This window comes from Excalfactoria chinensis, chromosome 23 (assembly GCF_039878825.1).
Source record: "Excalfactoria chinensis isolate bCotChi1 chromosome 23, bCotChi1.hap2, whole genome shotgun sequence".
NCBI lineage: Eukaryota > Metazoa > Chordata > Aves > Galliformes > Phasianidae > Excalfactoria > Excalfactoria chinensis.
The window spans coordinates 4171306-4195597 of NC_092847.1; the positions used below are offsets into that span (position 1 = coordinate 4171306).

The window sequence follows — 24292 nt, forward strand, 5'->3', positions numbered from 1 at the left end:
TGTGCTTGCATTGAGTGTTTTCCTTCTGTGGGGCTTTGGCTGCATGCTTGTGCTGAAACCATGTGCTGGAGCTGAGCAGGGGAGCAGAACTAGAGGAGTACCTTCTTGGGGGAGAAGACCATTCTTTCCCCTAGCCCTTGTGGTGCTGCTATCCTGCTCCATCTCCCAGGCTGCCACCAGTGTTGCTTCTTCCTGCTCCTGATGCCAGGGGAGGGGATGCTGTGGGACTGAGCCATCATCTGTCCAGCAGCCTTTTGGGGCTTTGAGAGATGTCCTTAATGCACAAGCTTCTGTGCTGGAGAGATGTGTGAATTTCTGTCGTTTCCTGACAGATCTTACTAGCAATCAGAAACCAGCTTGGTGCTGTGAGCCCCCTTCTGTCAGACACCTGAGGATGCTTTCTGTACCTGCTCTCACCAGGCACTCCTGCCCAGGGACCACGGTGTAGGGAGGAAACAGCTGCTTTCCACTGCTGAGATGTATTTTTAACACAACTCAATGGGAGTGCGTTCTGGGCTGCCCAGCTGTGGGCTGAGCGGAGAACCACCTGGCTGCCCTTCCTGCCCCCAGCTCCATTCAACACAGGGTTTTGCTCGAACAAAGCCAAATCCCAGTGTTATGCAAGGCCAGGAGAGTAAGCAGGGCTGGTGTGTATCCTCAAACCCCATGACCTCCTATTTCCATCTGCTGTCCCTGTGGTATGTGTTTCTTCACAGCCCTCCCCATGGCCATCTCCTAATTTTGCTGTCCTTTTCTGCAGCTCCAGTTGCTGTGGTATCCAGGGAGCCCTCCTCCTCCAGCAGGAGATGCACGACGGCCGTTGCTAAGGTTGCCTCCGCGGTAACATGCACATCCTGTTTACACCTTCCTCCGGAGGACTCGGGCTTGGTTAGAGGTACCACTGCACCCAGCCCACCCCAACGGACAGGGACATCTGTGGGGCCACCCCCAGCTCCCTTCAAAAGCAAACCTTTGTGGCTGTGTCCTTGGTGAGATGACAAACAACGTGGCTGACCACCACCCTGGGAACTCAGTTGCTGAAGGCAACCATGAGGGGGACTTTGGTTGCTCCATGGTGGAGCTCAGGAATCTCATGGAGCTGCGGAGCGCTGAGGCAGTTGCCCGGATCAGCGACTCCTATGGCAGTGTGCAGACTGTCTGCAAGAGGCTGAAGACGTCGCCGGTTGAAGGTAAGTGGCTACTTGGCCAGATGGGACGTGTGGAGCTCAGGCCAGAGGGCTTTCAAGCAGCCAGTATGATGCTGCTCACTTGACTGCTGGTGGAGCTTCAGGCATGGTCCCATTGCATTGCGCATCTGCCATGAGCTTTGTGAGATGCAATGTATTGAAGAATGAAGGGTGGCTGATGGGGCTGAGGCTCTACTCCTTGCCCTGCTGCCACTCCACATGTGGCACTGGCCTTACTCAGTGATTCACAGTGGGGCTGCAAGGGGTGTTAGTTGTTCTTGTGATGTGAGCATCTCAACCCAAAGTGCTGATGGTGACAGGGAGATGTGCTTCCTTCCCAATGATTTAGGGCTTCTCAAGCAGCTGCAGGAGTTGGGAATGTGGCTGAGTTGTTCTGAGCCCCATAGGATAGAGTGCAGTGGTGGGTTTTGTGCTGGCTGCCTTCTGGGAAGTTGTGGTAGAAGGATGTCACTGGAATGTCACCTTCCCCCATCGTGTGGGGCGGAGTTTTTGGGCCCTCCGTGTGGTGCTGTGGCATGGGGCAGGTTTGTGCTTTGAGCCTTTTCCATGGTTTTGAAAGGGGCACAAAGGGAGAAATGCCCTGATCGCAGCACTGAGGGCTGTGGGAATGGCGTGGGCAGGATGCAGCCCTGTAGGGGTATGGGATTGTGCTGCGTGGTTTGCCGGTGCTGTGAGCTGGGTTAGTGTGTTTCCCAGCTGTGAGCTGGACCAGGAAGGTCCAGACAATCCCGGGATGTCATTAGAGGAGGAGGGGAGTCCCAGTGGAAATACCAAGTCCAGATCACAAAACAATGCATTTTGGCCATGCCAAAAGGTGAGTGCGCTTTTGGGAGTGGGTGGAGAGGTAAGAAGTGAACCCAAAGAGCTTGCATAAGGAACAGGCACTGCTTGATCCCAAAGGCATCTTGCAGGCCTGAGCCCCTGCCTCCATACAAGGCTGTTGGTTGTGTTCATATCCCTGTATTCCATGCTTCAGGTGTGCTCCTGTCCTCCCCTTGTGCGGAGGTGATCTTTGATGTCTGTCCTACTGAGCTTGGTGAGGATAGAAAGGTGATTTCCTATGAGCTAAGGCTGCAGGAGGAGCGCTGCAGTCTATTCACACCTGAGTTGGGTGCTCAGTTCCCACTGTGCTGGGTCTCCAGTATGGAAGCCTTCTCTCTGTTGTCCTAAGAGGCATCCGAGGGCCCCCAGAACTCCAGAGGGAACTTGCAGGTGAGCTGCTCCCTTTCTACCCGTGCATGGTAGCAGCTGTGCTAGCCACATCCCTACTGACAGGCATCCTGAGTCAGGCAGAGGTGGAGAAAGGGAGCAGGACAGGAGCATGGCTGAGTCACCAATCGGGGCATCTCTTGCTGGGTGTCAGTAAATGCTGCCTGGCACGCTGTGCTCGGAGCAGTTCTGGCAGCTGCTGCCTCCTTCCTCCTGGCCCCCACTCTAAGGCTGCAGCAAGGAGTCTGCTTTGGGGGGCTCCTAGTGAGGAGTATGGCTCTGTTGCTTTCCTCCTGCTTTGTGGAGCTGTCTTGCACACACCTCTTCTCCCGGGGGGGCTGCGACTCCTAAAAAAAATAAATAAAAGAGAGGGAGAGGAAAAAAGCTGAAAGATGATGGACTCTGTCTGCCCTGTTGCCTCAGGAGGATGTGGGGCAGTTGTAGAGGAGTCTCTTGCAGGTAAGTTTGGAGGATCCACGTGTGCACCCTCCGGGCCCCACAGCCTCCAGCTGTGACGCTGCAATGAGTCAAGCGTGGCTCTTAGCGAGATTTTCCATCCCTACCACATGGGCAGGGCTGGGTGAAGCCGCGGGGCTGGGAGATCCCGCTCTGACTGCTGGGTGGGAACAAGGGGTTAGTCACAGGGAAGGGGTGCGTGTGGGAAGGCGCACAGAGCTCCTCCTGCTGCTTCCTCCACGGGGTGCAGCAGGGGCTGGGCATTACAGCTGCGTTCCTGCTGCATTTTGGGAGCTGGCAGCGGCCCTGGGGTGTGCTTAAGGTGGAGAGCATGGTGCCGAGTGTGGGGATGGGGTTAGGGTCCACCTTGGCCCGGAGCTGCTCTCAGCACCGCTCCCCAGAAGTTGACAGGGTTCAGGTGGCTCCGGACTCTGCTCCCCCTGTCAGATTTACAGTTAATTTGATGCTGTGTGTAAACAAGCTGGCCAGTGCCAACTGGCATGGCTCTGTGAGCCCCTGGTGTCCCTCCCTGTGCTGCACAGGAGCTGTACTCTGCTCAGCTGGAGGGGATGTGGTGGCTGCGCTGCTGTTTGGTCACATCTTGCCCTGTCCCCTCCCCAGGTCTGTCTGGGAACCCAACTGATCTGGAGAAGAGGAGGCAGGTGTTCGGCCAGAACTTCATTCCTCCCAAGAAAGCCAAGACGTTCCTGCAGTTAGTGTGGGAGGCACTCCAGGACGTCACCCTGATCATCTTGGAAATAGCAGCCATAATCTCTCTGGGGCTGTCGTTCTACCATCCCCCAGGTGGCGACAATGAATGTGAGTGGTGGGACAAAATCAGGGGGCCCACGGGGTAAGCTGCAGTGCCTTTGGGCCATTCTGTTTCTGCTTGCTCTTGGTACGGTGGCTTCTCCCCTCCCATCCATGTAAGGGGGATGGGCACCGATGGGTGTCTTGATGCAGCATCACTGCAGCCTTGCTCAGAGCTGCTCCTTGCTGGTCCCCATGAATGCTCAGAGACCAGGGGTCTGGTGGCCCAACCCATGTGATATTTTGTGGTTTGGCGGGATGGGGCTGACTGCTCATGAGCACCTGCCCAGATCACAGTCACAGGGCCTGGAAGGGACCTCTAAAGGTCATCCAGACCAGCCTCCCTGCGGAAGCAGGTTCCTTACAGCAGGTCGCACAGGTAGGCATCCAGAGGGATACTGAATATTTCCAGAGAAGGAGACTCCACAACCTCTCTGGGCAGCCTGTTCCAGTGCTCCTTCACTCTGACAGTGAAGTAGTTCTTCCTCGTGTTAACGTGGAATTGTATGTACTCCAGTTATTGCCCATTCCCCCTTCTTCTATTGCTGCTCGCTACTGAAGAGTCCATCCCCATCAACTCGACTCCCATACTGGATACTTATAAACAGTGATGAGGTTCCCCTCTCTGCCTTCCTCCTCCAGACTGAACAGCTCTGGCGCTCGTACCAGAGATGCTTCAGGCCCTTTAAAATTGTATTTGTCGCCCTCTGCTGGGCTCTCTCCAGAAGTTTTGTGTCTGCCTGGAAATGGGAGCACATCACTGGGCACAGCATTCCAGCTGTGGCCTCCTGGCCTCCCCACACTGAGCTGTGACAGCCCCTCACCAGGATGGCCATGCTCTGTGACATATATATATATATATATATATATATATGCCCCAGGGACTGCTGGCCATCTTGGCCATCAAGGCACACTGATGGCACATGGTCAACTGTTGGTCAGCAAGGGTACCACTGACCTTCTTGGTCACCAGGGCATGCTGTGGGCTTATGGTCAACCTTTGGCCAGCTGTTGATCAACCACTGGCTTTCTTGGTCACCAGAGCATGCTGTGGGCTCATGATCACCCTGTGTGGCCCCCAGGGCCCCCAGATCCTTCTCTACAGAGCTCCTCTCTGGCAGCTCAGATCTGGCAGTGCTCCTTACAGCTGTGATGCCCCATGGTGTCTGAGCCATGCCATAGGCAGTTCCCTTGTCCCCCTCTGTACAACGCGTTCTTCTCTCTGGTGGCAGTGTGTGGGCAGTCATCAGGTGGCGTGGAAGATGAGGGCGAGGCACAGGCTGGCTGGATCGAGGGGGCAGCCATCCTGTTTTCAGTCATCATCGTGGTGCTGGTGACCGCCTTCAATGACTGGAGCAAAGAAAAGCAGTTCCGTGGCCTCCAGAGCCGTATCGAGCAAGAGCAGAAGTTCACAGTGATCCGCAAAGGGCAGGTGATTCAGATCCCTGTGGCAGAGATTGTGGTGGGAGACATCGCACAGATCAAGTACGGTGAGTGGGGCAAGGGTGGCCCGATTCTGCTCCATGGCACGTGGAGGTTGGGAGCAATGGGATGGAACTCTGCAGCTCCAGCAGGGTGATTGGGACTGAGATCAGCATGTGGCTTTGGGCTGCTCCAGCACCGACTGTGTCCGTGTTGGAGATCATTTCCCTAGCAAGAAGGGGTGTTCTGATGCAGCCCTTGGGTGAAGTCAGGCCCTGCTCCTTGCTCACCCAGCACTCGTTCCCGGAAGCTCCCATCAGGAACAAGGGTTTTCTTGTGTGGTGCTGATTTTTACCTGGAGCTTTCTGCTGCCCCTGCAGTTGTATGTTCCTGCAATGGTTTGGATGCATTGAGACTTTGGGAATAAGGGATGCTGATTCATTAAAAGCAAACATAGGGATGCACTGCCAGATGGAGTGAAAGGCATAAAAACTAGTGCCTTTACGCATCAGTGAGCTACTGGAGATCAGTGCTTAATCCCTAGCCTTTACTTCTTTAAGCTGGGACAAGTTTCCTGAGCCCTTTTTCTAACACAGAATTCTCCCTTGGGTACAGCAGACAGGGATGCTGCAGCTGTCTGGATTGGGACCAACCGTTCTCTCTGCTCCTCTCCCAGGTGACCTCTTGCCAGCAGACGGCATCCTGATCCAAGGAAATGACCTGAAAATAGATGAGAGCTCACTGACTGGAGAGTCCGACCAAGTCAAAAAATCACTTGAAAAAGACCCCATGCTGCTGTCAGGTGAGGCTGCTCCTCCATTTGAAGTCCCAAAGCTGTCAGCATGGCATTTAGAATTGCTGAATTGATTGGGATGGGGTCTTGACCATCTTTTTGCTGCTGAATTGTGGCTCCCAGCCCTAGAGCAGCTTTGTACTATGAGAGATGCGGGAATGGCAGCAGGGCCTTTGCCTCATCCCCATGTCACAAGGGCTGCTGTGGTATCTGCAGATGACCCAGGGAGAGAGCCTTAGCTGACATGGGTTTTTGGGGGTAGTGGGAGCTCTGTACTGCGTCCCTTCTCACCATGCCTTCCTGCTGTGCCAGGTACCCATGTGATGGAGGGCTCTGGGCGGATGGTGGTGACTGCAGTGGGAATCAACTCCCAGACAGGAATCATCTTCACTCTGTTGGGTGCAGGAGAAGGAGATGAGGAAAAGAAGGTGAAGAAAGGTAAGGAGATTTCCTAAGTCTTTTTCTTCCCACCTGTTGCCATTCTCCCTTCCCTGGGAAGCACCTGCCAGTGTGTGACAAGCCCCATCCACAGCAATGGGATGTGGTTGTGTGTTACTGCGTGTGACACAGACAGGTATGGTGAGCTCTCAGGCCAATATAGGATGTGCTGCAAGAGAAAAGTCCTTTATGCACTTAGATCTCAGCTCTCTGGCTCTTTTCAATCATAGCTCCATCTCTCTTGTCCAGCTAGCTGTAGCCTGGTGTTGGAGGCTGGGTGGGAGTCACGGACCAGAGGGGAATGGGACTGGGGGTGATGCTGTGTGGTGCTTTGTAGGGAGCTCATCACCCACCCTGTGTTTGGAGGGTGAGTTCTGACTGCCTGCAAGATGCCAGCAGCCCATGCTGTGCCATCAGGACTTGGCTGAAGATTTCTGTTGGCATCTCTGAGTTGTCTGGACCATGAGGTGAAAGCACAGGAAATGAGAAGAGGGTGAGGAGGGATCTGTGCCTGGTGGGTGAGGAAGAGGAGAGGGAACAGCTGAGATGTCCCCAATTGTGCTGCGATGTGAGCTCTTTCCAGTCTCATCTCTGCCGTGTTGCTGCTTCATCACAGTGCTTTTTTATCACAAAGGATCCCAAGCTCTTGTTGATGTGATCTGGGCTGGGGCATCTAGGGCATAGCCCAGCTTGGAGATGGGATCACAAAGAGAGAAAGCAGTTGGAGCTAACAGCAGAGTGCTTGAGGTCCAGGTGTGGTGCTTGGTGGTTATTTTCCTTGTCCTCATGCTATGTCACTTGATCCCAGTGCAAACCTAGCTACGTGTTCAGTGCTGGGACCTTGCAGCCCTCAGTTTGGGACTAAAACTTGGGAGAGTACTGCCCTGACTCATCTCTTGCTGTGCTGCTGAGGGTAAGGGGGGGAGGGAGAAACCAGGTCTCTGGTCTTTAAACCCCTTCATTGTATGCTGCTTGTTTAGATAACAGCAGCCCTGCACTTCCCATATTATGGAGGCCCACTAGGGCACCCCAAAATGGGGACCTTGCCTGCTGCAGACATGGGGTGATCTGTGCTGTGTAGTGCTGCCCATTGTTGGGGGAGATGAGTGTGGATGATCTCGCGCTGTGAAGAGATCAGGCTCTGCTTGTGGCTTCTCCCCAGAGGTCTGAGATGCCCTGGCACCCTACAGAGCTCTGGTGGGGTTTATAGCAGATGCTTTGCAGCTGGGGATGTCTGAAGCAGTGAGGTCAGGGTGCTGTGGAGCTTCAGGTCCTTGCTGTGCTGGGGTGCAGGATTGCCTCTGGCAGGTGAGGTGAGCTGTCTGGGGTCCCACATTCAGTGCCTGATGACAGTGAGCCCACAGCGTAGGTGCTGCTGGAACAGTATGTGTAGCCCCTTGGAGGAGGGCTGACCCTTCCTATCCCTCTGGTCCGTGTGCTCAGCCCTGCACCCTTTTTCTCTTTGAACAGGTAAAAAAACCGGAGCCCCTGAAAATCGCAACAAAGGTAACCAGCCTCTCCATCCTTTGAACCAGCACCACACTAACTACCAAGCATTCCTCCTTCCTTCTTCTCATGAGTCTGTGCTCTTTGCTGCTCTGGCGGGACTCTCGCCTCGTTTTCCTGGGAGAGGGTGCAATGGTCCCACAGCTCCGGCACAATGGGATCAATGCCCCATGGCCTCTGCTTGGGGCACAGTCTTTGTGAAGGGAAGACAGGCCTCTTCCTGGCAGTTCAGACTGCTGGCACAGCATCCCTTGGTGCAAAACAAGTCCCTATTGACATGACCTAGTGGCTCTGAAGCATTTGTGCTGCTTTCCTGCAGGGTGTGTATTTTGGCATGGTGGGGCAAGAGGCATGGGTCACATCCTCCTGGGATAAATCTCCCGTGAGACCCGGCCTGTGTGGTGGTTGCACCCTCTCCTCCCATGGCCTCGACTTCGTGAGCGTCTCCTCGCCGGTGTTTCTCACCCTGTTCTTTGCAGGCTGTGGAGGAAGCCCATTTCTGCACCTCTCTTTCCACCCCTCTCTCTCTCTCTTTCTTTTCTCTCAGCAGTTTTGCTCTCCTTCCTGCCAGATGTGTCTGGGTGCTTGTTTTGTCCGTGTTGTTGTAACTGTGGAGGTGTCAGGGCAGCTTGGGGCTGTCTCTGACCATTGAGCAGTGGTTGCCAGGAGGGGATGGGTCCTGGGGCTGCTGTGGGGTGGTCCTGCTGCTCCCCCAGCCCAGCAGCTCTCAGCCTTTGCTCCACCATCCAACCCCACGCCACCCAACCCAGCTGGGATTTTCAGCTGAGGGGAGGCCATGGAGCTGGGCGATGGAAGCCTGGCCTTCTTGGGTCCTGAAAACATAATGGACAGCTTGGGGCTGGGATTGTGGGAGCTGGTTCACTCCTCTTTCAACTCCTTTGGAATGTCTTAACTGTTCCCCTCCATTTCACCTCTCCAGTGCTCCTATATGTAATGGATTCCTGCTGAACCTCCAGAAGGGCTTTAAAAAGGGCATTAAACTGCAGAAGAGGGGTACAGAGCAGAGAGAAGTCCTCTGCAAGCTTGACCCACTGTGTTGTAGCTGGGGTGGGGTCTGCTGGTGCACTGGAGCTGCTTTGGGGCAAACCCAGCGTGCTTTTCTTGTGCTGCAGGGTGTGAAGCAGCTGGGGAGAGGTTGGTCCTCCCTGTGCCCAGTAGCCAGGTTAGGGATCTCTGGCAGCACTGCTGTGACCCATATCCAGCGTCAGCCCCAGGACCCTTCCTGCATGGGGCTGGGGCATGGGGTAGATGTCAAGACTGCCCCATAGAGAGGCAACAGGGCCCCAGGACAAGAGATTTCCATGTGCTCGGATATGTGTGTCATGGAGAATGGTTTGTGCTCTGGGTTTTCTCTTTCCCACCACCATATTTCTCAGTGGTGTCCTGCAGGTCTCCCTGGTCTCTCTCCTATTCACACGTGGTGTCTTATTTTGCCCTGGGACTGTAGCTAAAACTCAGGATGGTGTGGCCTTAGAGATCCAACCCTTGAAGAGCCAGGAAGGGGTGGAAAATGAGGAGAAGGAGAAGAAGAAGGTGAAGGTGCCCAAGAAGGAGAAGTCTGTGCTCCAAGGGAAGCTGACGCGCCTTGCAGTCCAGATTGGGAAGGCAGGTGAGCCATCACCCCAGGGGTCTCACTGGAGGTGGGACAGTGGGAGGGGGCTGTCCCCTGCTTGCCATCCCTGTGTCCCCTCACTTGCTGCTCGGCATCTTCTCCCAGGGTTGATTATGTCAGCCATCACAGTGATCATCTTGGTGCTGTACTTTGTCATCGACACCTTTGGGGTACAGCGTCGGCCCTGGCTGGCAGAGTGCACCCCCATCTACATCCAGTACTTTGTCAAGTTCTTCATCATTGGTGTCACTGTGCTGGTTGTGGCTGTGCCTGAAGGGCTCCCACTGGCAGTCACCATTTCCCTGGCCTACTCGGTGAAGGTGAGACCATTAGGGGCATGGTGGGTGTGGAGAAGTGCGATGGGGATATTCAGGCTTTTGGCTTTAACCTTTCTGGTCATGCGACAGAAAATGATGAAGGATAACAACCTTGTGAGGCACTTGGATGCTTGTGAGACCATGGGTAATGCCACCGCCATCTGCTCAGACAAGACCGGCACGCTCACCATGAACCGAATGACTGTGGTGCAGGCCTACGTGGGGGACACCCACTATCGCCAGATTCCTGACCCTGAAGCCATCCTGCCCAAGGTCCTGGACCTCATTGTCAATGGTGTTGCCATCAACTCCGCCTACACATCCAAGATCCTGGTGAGTTGGCTCTTGAGAACCACAGCCTTACGTTCCCACTGTTGGCCATCACTACTGCTTCCATCCCATTGTGTTCTGCAGTGCCCAGGTTTGACATAGCTTTTCCTTTCCCTTTTTCCTCCAGCCACCAGAGAAGGAAGGGGGCCTACCCCGGCAAGTGGGGAACAAGACAGAGTGTGCCTTGCTGGGCTTTGTGCTGGACCTGAAGCAGGATTATCAGGCTGTGCGGAATGAGGTGCCAGAGGAGAAGCTGTACAAGGTCTATACCTTCAACTCTGTGCGCAAGTCCATGAGCACGGTACTCAAGAACAGCGACAACAGCTTTCGCATGTACAGCAAGGGAGCCTCTGAGATCATCCTCCGCAAGTAACTGTCCCCTCTCCCCCCCCCGCTGTCTGAGTCCTCTCCCCAGCCCACCTGCCCCATGGGCTTTGAGCTCTCAATGCGGTGTTGAGCTGTTCTGGGGGACTGCAGGGTGAAGGGGGCCCAGTGCTTGAGGAGGGGGGAAGGAGAGTGTGAGCATCAGGAAGTGCTGCCATGCAAAGTGCTAGCTCTTTTTAGGGTGTCTTTAGTAAGGCTATAGGGGTCCTGGGTGAGAGGTACTCATTTTACAGATGGGGAAACTGGGTAGTGGAAGGAGGGCACTGTTGGACAGCCACAAGCAGTCTCCCTTACCCTCCTGTTCTGTCCTGTGGTAGGTGCACCAAAATTCTGGACAAGAATGGTGACCCCCGCATGTTCAAAGTGAAGGATCGAGATGAGATGGTGAAGAAGGTGATTGAGCCCATGGCTTGCCACGGGCTGCGGACCATCTGCCTGGCCTTCCGTGACTTCCCTGCTGACACCGAGCCTGACTGGGACAGTGAGAATGAGATCCTGTCTGACCTGACGTGCATTGCTGTGGTGGGGATAGAGGACCCTGTGCGGCCAGAGGTACTGTGGCCCCCATGTGGCCCTGACAGCCCATCGCCCAGCTGTGCTCCTGGTTCAGGAGCCTCTCTTCATGATGCTTAAAGAGTATGAGCCCCTTACAAAAGCATGAGCATCTGCTGTGCATCTGTCCCCAGAGTGCCTCACACTACCGTGTGCTGGCATTGCCCTTTCATGCACAGGCAGAGGAACCAGGTGGCAGCCTGCTTCCACCCAGACTCCCCTCCCTTGCTGCTCTAGGGCTCCTTGCACAAGCCCAGCTGGTTCTGTGTGCAGTTGTCAGGTTCAGGGAGGCACCAGGCAGGTGTGATGAGGATGCTGGATAGGGCAGGACTGACAAGCTGGTTCTTTCACCTTGCAGTTTGCTGCCTCATCATGGGGTGCCAGGCCAGGTGGCTGACCTAATGCAATAAGCCCCCTGCTACCTGCCTCTTTATTTGCATTTTGGAGTTTGCCCCTACGCTCCAGCCTTGCTTGCATCTTTCCTTATTAGATGTTGAAGTATCTGGGTCTGGGAATTGCATTACAGATGTCCTGTCTGCACTGACTCTGGAGGTTGTGATTCAATTTGCAAATTTCTCTCCAATATCCTCTTCCCCCACTGCTCCATAACAGGTAAACCCATTAGTGCAGCACCATGCTGCCAGAGCAGCGTGGGGTTGGGGCAGGAGGAACGCCCCCATTTGGGTGAGCTTGCCTGGCTGTGCCTTGTGATGGGGAGAAGGCAGCAAGGTTCTGTTCCCTTGGGGGGGTTGCTCTGAACAGGGCTGCAAGAGGCGCTCTGTTCTCTTGGGGCTTTTCCATCCCTCAGGGATAAGGAGTTGAGCTGGTTCTGGGTGGGGCGTGTTGGTTCAGCATGTTATCCCGCACCTGAGCCATGGGTAGATGTAAATGGCTTGTGGCACCACTGAGACTGTGGCCTATGTGCTCTGCCCACCCCTTGACTGTCCACATCCCCAGGTGCCAGATGCCATCCTGAAGTGCCAGCGTGCAGGCATCACTGTCCGCATGGTGACTGGGGACAACATCAACACTGCCCGTGCCATTGCCACCAAGTGTGGCATCCTGCTGCCTGGAGAGGACTTCCTATGCCTGGAGGGGAAGGAGTTCAATCGGCTTATCCGCAATGAGAAGGGCGAGGTGGGAGAGCAGCAAAGGGCTCTGCTGTGGGGTGGCTGGCTGCTTTGGTGGTCACACTCCGATGAGGCTGGAGGCATTTGGAAGTCCCTGTGCCTCCTCACACCCACCCTGTCCTGCAGGTGGAACAGGAACAGCTGGACAAGGTCTGGCCCAAGCTGCGTGTATTGGCCCGCTCATCCCCAACTGATAAGCACACGCTAGTCAAAGGTGGGTGCCCGCTCCTGATGCTTGACAACTTTCCCCCAAGTGCCCTGGGCTGCTCTGCCCAGCTGCTTTTTGCAGTGTGATCTCTGCTAGAGCCTGCCCTCAAAGCTCACGTTTTCTGTGCTCCTTGCTCCCCGTTGCAGGAATTATTGACAGCACTGTTGGTGACCAGCGGCAGGTGGTGGCTGTCACCGGAGATGGAACCAATGATGGTCCCGCTCTGAAAAAAGCTGACGTTGGATTTGCTATGGTACAGAAGGGAGTGGGTTTGCCAGCAGGTGCTCCCTGGCTGTGGGGAGTGGCCTTTGCTTTTCAGGGAGAGGAACTGAGGACCTACATGGTTGTTAAATTCTCTCTGGAGCAGTGGAACTCTTTTTCCAAGTCTTCCTTAAGGGCTTAAAATGGAGAAATAAACCTATTCAGAGCTTGGTGGGAGTTCTCAGGAATCTTCTAGGTCTGCTAGCAAGTGATTGGAAAACAGTCCTCCAATAGCCTGGGTTAGGGGTGGATTTCTGTACTCAGCATTGGTGAGGCCTCACCTCGAGTACTGTGTCCAGTTTTGGGCACCTCAGCACAAGAAGGACATGGAGGTACTGGAGCAGGTCCAGAGAAGGGCAACGAGGCTTGTTAAGGGCTTGGAGAATCAGCCCTATGAGGAGAGACTAAGGAAGCTGGGGCTGTTTAGTCTGAGGAAGAGGAGGCTGAGGGGAGACCTTATTGCTGTCTTCCAGTACCTGAAAGGTTCTTACAGTGAGAGTGGGGCAGGTCTATTCTCACTACTGACTTGTGACAGGACGAGGGGAAATGGCCTCAAGTTGCGCCAGGGCAAGTTTAGGTTGGATATTAGAAAGAACTTCTTTACAGAAAGGGTGGTTAGGTACTGGAATGGGCTCCCCAAGGAGGTGGTTGAATCGCCATCCCTGGATGTGTTTAAGAGCCGCTTGGATGTGGTACTCAGGGATATGACTTAGAAGAGGTTTGTTGTTGTGGTATTGTTTTGTGGTTGTTTTTTAAGAGATAGGCTACTGGTTAGGCTGCGGTTGGACTTGATGATCTTCAAGGTCTTTTCCAACCTGAGTAATTCTATGATTCTATGATTCTATGATTCTGTGACCCACTGCAGGGGGACAGTGTCAGGCTGAAGGTGGCATGGCACTGGTGCAGCTCGAGTGGAGGGGAAAACACTGGGGAATTGTCTCCTTGCAGGGTATTTCAGGATGTGCTTGATATGCTGCATTTTCTGGAAAGAAAAGAAACGTTGCAGAGCTGGGTGTGGAGCTTGTCCTGTGACTTACCCCTGCCCCCTTTCTTCCTGGCCCTTAAGGGCATTGCAGGCACCGATGTTGCAAAGGAGGCTTCAGACATCATCCTGACGGATGACAACTTCACCAGCATTGTCAAGGCGGTGATGTGGGGTCGCAATGTCTATGACAGCATCTCCAAGTTCCTACAGTTCCAGCTGACTGTTAACGTGGTGGCTGTTATTGTGGCTTTCACGGGCGCCTGCATCACGCAGGTACGGGGCTTCTGCTCTCAGCAGGAGTGGAGCACTGTGCAAAATAGAGGTGAAAATGGGCTGGTTTAGTTGGTATGTCATGTTCTCCATGCTCTCCCTGCAGGATTCTCCCCTGAAAGCTGTGCAGATGCTGTGGGTGAACCTGATCATGGACACCTTTGCCTCCTTAGCACTGGCCACAGAGCCCCCATCTGAGTCCCTGCTGCTCCGCAAGCCGTATGGCCGCAACAAGCCACTCATCTCCCGCACCATGATGAAGAACATCCTGGGACACGCTGTGTACCAGCTGACTATCATCTTCACGCTACTTTTTGCGGGTGAGCTTCGAGACCCTAAGAAACTGGGGGGAGAGGATGGAGGGAAGGGGTGTGCTGCCCCTGGTTTTCCTTGCCAGTGTGAGGGGCTACTCCTCCTGATCTGTCACCCAGTAACCCCATGTTGGCCAGCACATAGCTCAATTAATGGATGAGAGGTGGTGGTATTATAATCAGAGGGCTTGTGCTGAGTGCATTCTGTACTTCAGTGGCTGAAAGTTTCAACCAGGAAAGCAAATTTTCTGCATTTTTATGACCTTTTTAAGGAAATGATGGTTTAGTGGGACTGGTGTGAGGGAGTCCAGGTGGGTCGAGGGATCTTCACTGAGAGCCTGGGACTTTTAATTCCACCTCCACCAGTGTGGAGAAGATGAGATCCTTTTCCTTTTCTCCCTGCTCGTGTCCCACCTCAAACCTCTTTTCTGCTTAGGGGAGAAGCTGTTTGACATTGACAGTGGCCGGAACGCCCCATTGCATTCCCCACCCACTGAGCACTACACCATCGTCTTCAACACCTTTGTCATGATGCAGTTATTCAATGAGATCAATGCGCGCAAGATTCACGGGGAGAGGAACGTCTTTGAGGCCATCTACCGCAACCCCATCTTCTGCACAGTGGTGCTGGGGACGTTTGCAGCCCAGGTGAGGCTGCATGGACACAGCATGGGTAGAAAGGAATGGGTGGTGGGACTGGAAGAGGGGTCAGTGATGCAGGGAGGACCTGCATGTGCTGCAGTTCCTCTCTAGCAGCTTCTCAGTGACTCCAAAGCTGACATCTGGGGGCTAAATTGACTTGGGAGGTTCCAGGGCTGGCTAGCCAGCATGTGCCTCTGGTGGCCTTACTGGTCTAGATGGGAGGATCTAACCCTCAGGGAGGGGGAGAAGATCTGCGGGTCTGGAGGACCTTTTCTTCCTGTGACTACTGATCATTGTAGCCCTATAAGCTTCCAGTGTATGACTTGTTCTCTCCTGTGCTGTAGATCATCATTGTGGAGTTTGGTGGGAAGCCATTCAGCTGCTCTGGGCTCACCCTGAGCCAGTGGTTCTGGTGTATATTTATTGGAGTGGGAGAACTCCTCTGGGGCCAGGTAAGAACCAGCCTATATGAAAACCAAACTCCTGACCCTCCTTGCCCAGCTGTAACCCTAGCCAAGCCTGCCTTTCCTTTTCCAACTGCTTCAGTCTCAAATTCTCCCTAGCATTTATTCAAGGCTGGGGATGGTGATGCTCCATCCCAACCCCATACCAGCAGAGAGGAAGCTGCTGGTGGGTTCCTCGCTTCCACGCTGCTTGCCTGAGGTGGGGTGTCTCAGCTGAGCTGCTCTGCCTGCCTCTCCCCAGCTGATCTGCACGGTCCCCACCAGCCACCTCAAGTTCCTGAAGGAAGCTGGGCATGGCATCACCAAGGAGGAGATCCCAGAGGAAGAGCTCCCAGAGGATGTGGATGAGATTGACCACGCTGAGATGGAGCTGCGGCGTGGGCAGATCCTGTGGTTCAGGGGTCTCAACAGGATACAGACGCAGGTAATGTGGGGCAGGGGGTCCTGTGGGCCTTTCTTCTCTCTTTTTCTCTTTCCCTTTTCTTTCTAGGGACTCCGTCTGGAAAGAGGTGACAGCCACTGCTCAGAGGATGCCATCATCTCCTGTGCCTTCCTGAGTCTGTCCTGGTTTTGGGAAACCAGGGCAGCCTGACTTTCTGGGACAGCCTGGGGTGGGCAGGGGGTGGTACAGGTTCTGTTCTGACACACAATGTGGCCAATGGGCACCTTGCTGGTAGCAGAGCAGTGCTGGAGCTGCAGTGATCCCAGAGAGATCAGCCCCATGGAGCTGCAGCACGGAGCACTGAGCTCTCTCCTTCTCTGCCTCTGGGGCTCTTACAGCAGGGCTGTTTTCCACTTCAGGCTGATGTGAGCTGGTATTGGCCTTGGGCAGTCTGAGATGCCTGGGGAAGGTGTCTGCCCCTTGTCAGAAGGTTGCTGGAGCTTCCAAGAGCTGGCTGTGCTCTCTGAGCTCAAGACCTCAGGCTGAGTCTGGCTCCCTCAGTCCTTGAGGAGAGCCCTGCTCCAAGGGGGGTAGCTGTGGACAAGCATCACCTCCCACTGCCCTTGGGGGGCACTTGCCATCCCTCCCGGCCAGCTCTCTTGCTCCATGTCTGCTGCTCTTGGCCCTGCAGCAGGGAAAGGGAGGAGAATTGGTAAATATGATTTTTACATCAGTTGTTTCTCTGACTTTTTTTTTTTTTTTTTTTTTTTTTTTTCCTTCCTGAGAGGTGTTTTTTTGTTGTTGTTGCTGTTGTGTTTTTTCCCTGCCCTGCCTCCCCAGTGGTTGGCTGTTTGGGGCAGGGGGACCTCCTGCAGTGAGGTCTCTGCCCTTTTTCCCTTGAGGCCCAGGATGGAGCTGCCTCAGGGAGCAAAGCTTGGGGCTGCTATGTTACCCTTTATTTGCACTTCTCAAGCCTTGTAACAAATCAAGTTGACTGAAGCAGCCCAAGTGCAGGGACTGGAGCTAGCATAGCAGCTGTGTCATGTTGCTTTGGCTTGGCTCCTCTTTGAGATTTTGCCTCGAGGGTTTCAAGGTGAAAGGCAATGCTAGCAGGGGTTGAGCTGTCCCTGGGAGCCCTGGCTCAGGTCAGGAAGCAATCCCAATGTCCTGGTAGGTATGGACAGCCAGAAGTCAGGCATGCTGCTGGCTCTGTGCCTGTGCATTGTGCCCACGGGCTCTGGATTCTGTCCTGTAAGCTGTGGTGGACCTGTTGCAGTGTCTAAGAGCATTGTTCCCCGCTGCAGTTGCTAGCAAATCTTGAGACCTCTTGAGCATGTTTTTATAACTATGGTGCCCCACATGTGAAGTGGAGCAGCAACAGATCAAACCTGAGCAGTTTAGAGGAGTCTGTTCCCAGCTGGCATGCCTTAAAAAGGACATGTTCCTTGTGGCCAGCCTGGTGTGCTGGATCAGGGTGTCCCTCTGTGGATGGAGGTCAGACTGGGCAGGGAGCAAAGCAGAGTGTGAGGCAACTGTGGGGTCAGTGAGAGCTGCATGTGGATCTGGAGAAAGCATCCTTTCCCCTGGGAAGCAGAGAGGGGCTGGCACAGGGCAAGGGACAGCCAAGGGGACATGAGTCAGGGAAGCCTCTGGGCAATGCTTGGTCCCTGTTTCCCCAAAGTGTGCCATGGGTGCAGCATCCTGGCTCCTTCCTTGCCTACTCTACCAGCTCTGTGTGTGGGCCCTGTGTTATTCTGGGGGTGAGGCTGTGGAATGCATAGGATGCTATAGTCCTGTGTACCTGCTGCACTCCAGGATTGAGCCCCGTGGGGCTGAAGGTCCACAGGCTCTTTCCTAGTGCAGTTTTCCAGGCTGCCAGCTCACACCTCTGCTGCCCTCTCTCTCTGTTTCTCCTGCAGCTCTGGGGATGACCTGGGCTGCTCCCTGTGCTGCTCCCCCTCACCTCATCTCTTGGTGATGGAACGAACCCTATACCTTTTGCACCCTCGAGGACTGGAAAACCACCTCTCCTCTGCCCCCATGCACTGACCAAACCCGTGTGGGTTTGTGGGAGTGCGGGCTGGGGCGGGGGTTGGCTCTCTCTCTCATCCTTCCTCCTCCACCTCTCTGTCCTTCTTCCTTCCTGTCCCTGTGTGTCTGCCCCAATCCCGCTCCCTCTGTCCCTGACCCCTGTCCCTGTTTCTGGCTGGGGCAATGCTATCTCACTCTCTGATTCTTTGCAGATGGACGTAGTTTACACATTCCAGACCGGCGCCTCCTCTTTGCAGGGAGCCCTCAGGAGACAGCCTTCCATCGTGAGCCAGCACCACGATGTAAAAAATGTTTCTAGCCCAACCCATGTAGTTCTTTCCTCCGTCAATTCCACTCCCACCACTTCTGCTGTTGCTGCTGCTGCATCTCCTCCTGCGGGCAGTGAGTGATAGTCTATTACAATGCATGACTTCTAATAACCACAGAGCACTGCACAACCTGACCCAGCCTGCTCTCTTTCCCTCTGACCCACTGTTTTCTAAAGTGAAGGATGGGGTGGAAGATGGTGTTTGTTTGTTTGTTTATTTAAAAGAAAAAAAAAAAAAAAGCTATTGAATCTTTAACAAGTTGGTGGTACTTTTTGGTCCTTCCCTCACCCCATACCTTGTTGCTTTCTTCTTTTTTTTTTCACCTCTTCTCCTTTGCAGGACTGAAGTGTGAGTCCACCCTCCTGAGGGGGGGGATGCAAAATTGGTGGTTCTGGCTGAAAGAATTGTGCTAATTTCTGAGCAACTCAGCACCGCTATGAGAGGGGAGTGCTGTTTGTGCCCAAATGCTGCCAGTTCTTTGCAGCACAGCTCTGCCCAGCCCCAGGAGCTGGTGGAGAGATTGCTTTTCTGGTGCCCTACATTTGGAAGCAAAGCAACCTCTCAGCCCTTCCCGCAGCACACTGTTGGGGCTGGCTGGGCTGTGGGGCTGCGCTGCCTGCATGCTCTCTGCCTCTCGCCACATGTGTGAGTGACAGTGGGGGGGTTTGCTCCCTGCTGCACTCAGCAGTGCAGGAGCAGCTGGGTTGCTCCACACTGCTCACCCACAGCCAGGCCCACTGGTTCAGTGTGCAACCTCCCTATCCCAGGGTTAACCTGCATGCCTTGTGGGGTGGGGCAGAGGGCTCCATGCCCAACCTGGATTACTCACACCCCTGGGGTCCCACAGAGCCCAGCCTTGAGGCTGGAGAAAACCTTGGGCTGTGCACATGTGCAGCAACTTGGCAGAAGTGTTAATGCTGCCATGGCAAGGAGCACACCTAAGTGTGTCCCCAGCTCTGCAAGGGATGGCATGGGGGCTCTGCTGGTCCCCTGGTGGCCCTAGAGCATCACCACCCCATGCAGCATCTCAGTGAGGCCAAGCTGGCTGCTCCATATTATGCCTGCAGCTTTCTACATGTAGATGGGGTGGAAAACATGGCTGGACAAAGCTGGATCTTGCATCTAGCATTGGCTTTCCAGAGCAAAGCAAATCCTGCTCTGATGCAATGCCCCCCTTTTTTTTTTTTTTAATGAGCGGAGTAACGGCTCATGAGCATGTGAGTGGGGAGTCTGTCTTCAGGGCTGTGAGTAGGTAGTGCATCTTCTCAGATAATTGGCTTTTTTATTGCACATTTACCTTCTGTTCTTATTAAAGAAATATCCTGAGTGACTTTTTGAGCAGCTTTCAGTCTCCAGTGTTTATGCAGTGTGGCAGAGAAGAGAAAACTTTGCATAATTTTGTTTTCTCTCTATTTAGTCAATACTGATGCCTGAGTTTTGTTTAACCTCAGTGTTTCTGAAGCAGCACATCTACCTTCTGGTCATCTTTGCCACCACCAAGTTGTTCTGACTGGAAGAAAACCTGTTAGAGGGGTCTCAGGGCAGGGGGTTTGGATGGGCAAAATCACATGGCAGTTTTTTTTGCAGTCTGTGGATTAATGCTCACCCTGTAATGCAGCAGGGTATTGGTATCTTGGATAGCAAGTATCCTTAAAGAAAGTAAACAATTTCACCAACAGCTAACCCGAGATGCTAAGTCTTCCCTCTGTTTTCTATCTAGATATTTCTCTATTCCCTTTGTTGCTTTCCTTACCTTTCTCTGAGCTCCAGTTCCTTCTGCAGATTAACAGTGTCCTGCTGTCTTCCACTTCATTTCTGGGATGAGTTTTCCAGGGCTGGACCTCAGCAGCCCTGTGTGCTCTGTTGGAGCCAATGGGGGAAAGGGAGATCTTGGGAGGGTCCTCCAAGTGGTGGTTCTTTGTGTCTGGTCGGACCTTGTCTGGGGCAGTGGGGCCCAGCAGTTGTGGTTCATCATGCAGGAAGTGTCACTTCCACCTTACTGTGCACAGTGATTTTGCAATGATGGTGCAAAATGAGAGTGAATTGTAAAGGTTATGTTAAGTTCTTTTAACGAGGGAACAGCTTCTTGAATTAATCTTGCAACCGTTGTTCAAGAGATGGTTGAATCAATGAATAAATGGGAAAAGTTGCAGTTCTGGCAGAGCCGATGGCGTTGGGTGGCAGGTGGGCTCCGGGCTCACCTGTGCTGCAAGTAGCAAGGAAAGGAAAGCTGTGAGGCTGCTCCAGAGCTTGTGCTATGCTCCCTGCTGTGCTGGCAGGCACCGAGGCACTCCTTAGCTGAGTTAGGCTGGTTATCTGTGGCTTTTGCACACCATGTTAGGGCAGTCAGTGCTTGTGGTTGCCCTTCTTGAGGTGCTGATGGAGTGCTGCGTTGTTGGTCTCAGTACTGGATGGTCTGCTCAGTGGTCTGCCTTGTCTTATGCATTGATAATAAATCCTGATTTTTATCTAGGATGTTGCTGTGGTCATTAGTGCAGCAAACAGCTGGGAAGAGGGATTCAGAGCTAAGGAAACTTAGAGTTTTCACAAGCCAGCTGGTGCCCCAGCATCAGCATTCCTCCTGAGCGTCTGCCTTCCAGCTCATGGGCTCCGAGCTGGCTTGTTTGTTTCTAGCAAGGATGTGCTGCATCTGTGGGGTTGCTCTGGTGTGGGGTAGCAGCGGAATTCTGAGCCTGATGCGAAGCAGACTCCAAAGTGCATCCCCTGTGCTGAGGGAACCCTGGAGCACTGTGCAGGTAAACCTCCAGAGTTTCAGGCATGAGAGTCGTATCTGAGCAACTTCTCTGATCTGCTTCTGTGGGTGCTATTAAAGCTGAGGCCGGTGATCCCCAGAGACTCCCTCTGGCTATGTTAGGGTTTATGTGCCTTCCAGCCTGGCCGCGTGTCAGCAGGTTGAGGGCTGCATTCTGGTGGTTCCTGAAGAGGTGGCAACACGCGCTTTCAGTATCAGATTCCAAGGGGATATGTCACTTATTGTCTAGCAGCTCTGCGTGCTCTCTGCTCCCCCTGCTGTGTGATGGGGAGTCTGCAGGGGTTGCAGCGTGGGGATGCTGCAGAGAAACATCCCTTCTGTATCATCTACAGCTCTCCTCCCGTTTGTTCCCCGGGGGATATGGAAGGGGAGTGAGTGGGGCTCCTCAGGTGCTGGAACTGCTTTCTCCTTCTGTGCGCCTGGAGATGGAGCAGGAGGAGCAGTGCTGCTGTGGGGAGGAGTCACTGATGGTCCAGGTAGTTCCCAGGGGAAAGGGAGGGTGACACAAGTTAGCCAGTGTGAGCCCTGGCAAGTTGGGGGCACCCAGGGAGAGGCAGCAAGCAGAGCATCCATGGGAGCTACCATGGAGTCATCTGAGAGCTGCTTTGGAGGGTTGTGTGTGGTGCACAGCTCTTAGCTTTGCACTAAAAGGCAAAGCAGGGAGTGTGATTTCACCGGTTCTTTCCTAGCTTGGGAGCCTTCAGCTCAGTTTGTTAGCCTGCATACTGCAGCATTCATTCAGTTTATGCCTTTTGACATAATCTGAGTGATTGCAATCTCAAGTAATCTGCAAGTGCTGGAGCCTTGCAGGTGCACGCGTTAGTTGCCCTGTGCATGGTGTGTGGGCATGGGGCTGCAGGGAGAACTGCCCTCTGAGCCCCCAGCAGTACCTTCTCAGCCCCTGGATCTGAAGTTTGTCACCTGTCATGCAAGGAGGGCTGCACTTCCAGAGGAGTTGGCAAGAGCAGTGAACTTGGTGCTGGCCATGTCCTGGCTCATTTCCAGGCTCATTTCCAGACCTCTCCCTCCCAGTGCAGCACAGCAGGACCCCAGCTATGCAAACCGGGCTCTGGATCTCTTGCTTGATTTTTGGATCGCATGCCTTGCTTTTTGGCAGCAGTGGCAGCCCAGTGGTTTCACAGGAGCAGCAAGCAGCCAGGCTTTCTAGCAAGGTTTGGGATTTTTTGTGTGTGCAGCTTCAAAAAGAAATGCTATATTTGCCTTCGGGGATTGCTGGGTCCTCTTTGGCACATGCAGGGCAGGATGCAGAGCTCCAGCCCAGAATCCCAGTGGCTGCAGTGCAGGGAAGCTCACATGCATCTGGCTTCCTCCTCGCATGTTTCATTGGGTCCTGTTTTACTGCTTATGGCATCTACTTGGACCTTCTGCTTCACGTGGGCTTGGAAAGTTCATGACACCTTGTCAAAGCCCATTCCTTTCTGTAGGTCTAAAAACAGATAAAACCAACACGTTGCTCCCACAGTAGTTCTTTGGATTTTTTTTTTTTACTTGAAGCAAACCCACTGTTTCTCTAACCCACCTCTTTTTTGAGTTGTAGTGCCACTTTTTTGTCCTGGTTTACACACACAGATATGCGTGCGCACATGTAATGACAACTAATGCGTTTTGGCTTCTGTTCATTCAAAGTGATCTTGTTTCATTGTTTTGTTTGAGTTTTGTTGGTTTTTTTTTTTTTTTTGTCTTTTCTTGCAGCTTCTGAAGTTGCCTCGTAGTCGGTTGACTCCCCATCACACACCTTGTGCCCCGTCTGGTCCATGTTGGCCCTCCTAGTTCACCATAGATCTCTTATTTTGACTTACCTGTCTGTTCCGTGGTGGTGATCATTGTTGTCTTCCTTGTTTTATTGTCCCTTTATTTTATTTTTTTATTTTCTCCTGGGAGCTCTAGCTTCTTGTGGCTGCTACTAACCCTTCTTTTATTTATTCCCATGTTCTGCACCCTTACCTGCTGGCAGATCAAGGTGGTGAATGCGTTCCGTAGCTCCTTGTACGAAGGCCTTGAGAAACCTGAGTCCAGAAGCTCCATCCATAACTTCATGACTCATCCGGAGTTCATCCTGGAGGAAGATGAGCCTCGAACACCATTCCTTGACAGCACTGAAGATGACCCTGAGACCGATGGACTCAAAAAGCGAGGTGGGGGCAGCCTGGGTGGATCTTCATCCCTCAACAGAAATAACAACGCAGTGGATAGTGATCAAACCGAGGTCAACTTTGTGGAGCCTGAAAGCCTCTTTCACAGCTTGGAGACATCAGTTTGACATTAGAACATCGACCCCCTCCTCCCCCCCACCACTGCCCTCCTTTGCCCCATGTCCAGTGTGATGTTGACATCAGTAACTGATCACACGCTGCAGTCGCTTTGTGTCAAACTGCTCATAGGTATATCATTTGGGGTTGGTTGGTTTGGTTTTTTACTATGTTCAGCTGTGGGAACCAGAGTACCGTGATACTGAGTATTAGAAGAGGGGACATTGTGCATTTTCACCCCTAATTTTCAGTGGTACTCGCCCAAGTGAAACAGCCAGGTTATTTCCTCTCTGAGAGTTGGGCTCCATGTGTCTGCAGGGGGTTTTCACGTTGAAAAATGCATGTATCAAGGAAGCTTGAATTGTTGTAGTCTTACATGCACAGTCCCTGCCTGAGGGCTGAGGTGTACTTGTGACTTTCTTTTTCCACTTCGGGTTTTTAAGATTTTCTTCCAGTGTCAGGGTTTATTCTTTGCTATGGGATTTGCCCCCCAGTTACTTACTTCACAGTGGGAAGTTGGGGGAGTTAGCACTGTAGTGCAAAAAGCTTAAAAAACCAAACAGACAAAAAACAAAAAAAAACCCAAAAAACAAACAAACAGAAAAAACCATGAAACAAACAAACAGAAACAGTCGGGAGGAAGGTGTTTACTCACAGGTTGCTCAGACAGGGATGTACACCAGTCTTCCACCTTGAACAAATGGTACCCAGCCTTTACAGCTCCTCCTCTTGTGTGCACGCACTGCTGTGTGTTTTCAAAGCAATCTCTGGTAGACAAGGAATGAAGGTGGCTTGGCTTTGGTGTGAGGGCTTGACTTTATTTTTTTCCTTTATTTTATTTTTTTTTATTTTTTTTATTATTTTTTATTTTTTTTTTTTCCTCCCCGCCATGAAGTGGAGGTGAATGGCAGTTCAAGCGTGGTGAAGAAAAAACAAATGGCAGTGAGAAACGGGGTGCTTTCTTTTGGAGGAGCTGAAGGAATGCATCTCTTTTGCTTGTGAGCACCTGTGCAACATTTTGGCGAGAGCTCTGGGAAGCTTTTGCAGCTCCCACTATCGGAAGCAGAGGGACTTTTGCCTGTTTTGGATTGTCTGTACTCCTTCTGGGCTGAGTAATCCTCAGCCTCGCAGTGGAAGTGTTAGCTGCCAAGGAACCCAGAGGATGCTCCAGCTGTACC

At 53.1% G+C, this 24292-nt stretch overlaps 1 protein-coding gene across 8 annotated transcripts in view; it reads left to right on the forward strand.

The window, feature by feature from the left end:
- ATP2B4 (ATPase plasma membrane Ca2+ transporting 4) overlaps positions 1–23743 on the forward strand; it is a 33844-nt gene extending 10101 nt beyond the window's left edge. For 2 of the 8 annotated variants that reach the window (XM_072355949.1, XM_072355950.1), the window contains exons 2-22: positions 761–1190; positions 3495–3692; positions 4916–5173; positions 5782–5907; positions 6211–6336; positions 7807–7842; positions 9311–9472; positions 9581–9795; positions 9883–10125; positions 10250–10491; positions 10824–11058; positions 12016–12195; positions 12315–12402; positions 12543–12649; positions 13724–13915; positions 14019–14232; positions 14660–14871; positions 15210–15317; positions 15571–15753; positions 17955–18144; positions 22820–23743. In XM_072355949.1, coding sequence (XP_072212050.1) covers positions 995–1190; positions 3495–3692; positions 4916–5173; positions 5782–5907; positions 6211–6336; positions 7807–7842; positions 9311–9472; positions 9581–9795; positions 9883–10125; positions 10250–10491; positions 10824–11058; positions 12016–12195; positions 12315–12402; positions 12543–12649; positions 13724–13915; positions 14019–14232; positions 14660–14871; positions 15210–15317; positions 15571–15753; positions 17955–18144; positions 22820–22845 — 3537 coding nt within the window. In that variant the 5' untranslated portion in view covers positions 761–994 and the 3' untranslated portion in view covers positions 22846–23743. The remainder of the gene's footprint in view (positions 1–760; positions 1191–3494; positions 3693–4915; positions 5174–5781; positions 5908–6210; positions 6337–7806; positions 7843–9310; positions 9473–9580; positions 9796–9882; positions 10126–10249; positions 10492–10823; positions 11059–12015; positions 12196–12314; positions 12403–12542; positions 12650–13723; positions 13916–14018; positions 14233–14659; positions 14872–15209; positions 15318–15570; positions 15754–17954; positions 18145–22819) is intronic. The other 6 variants (XM_072355946.1, XM_072355947.1, XM_072355951.1 and 3 more) reach the window with 4 other exon arrangements.
- Positions 23744–24292: the final 549 nt, after the last annotated feature.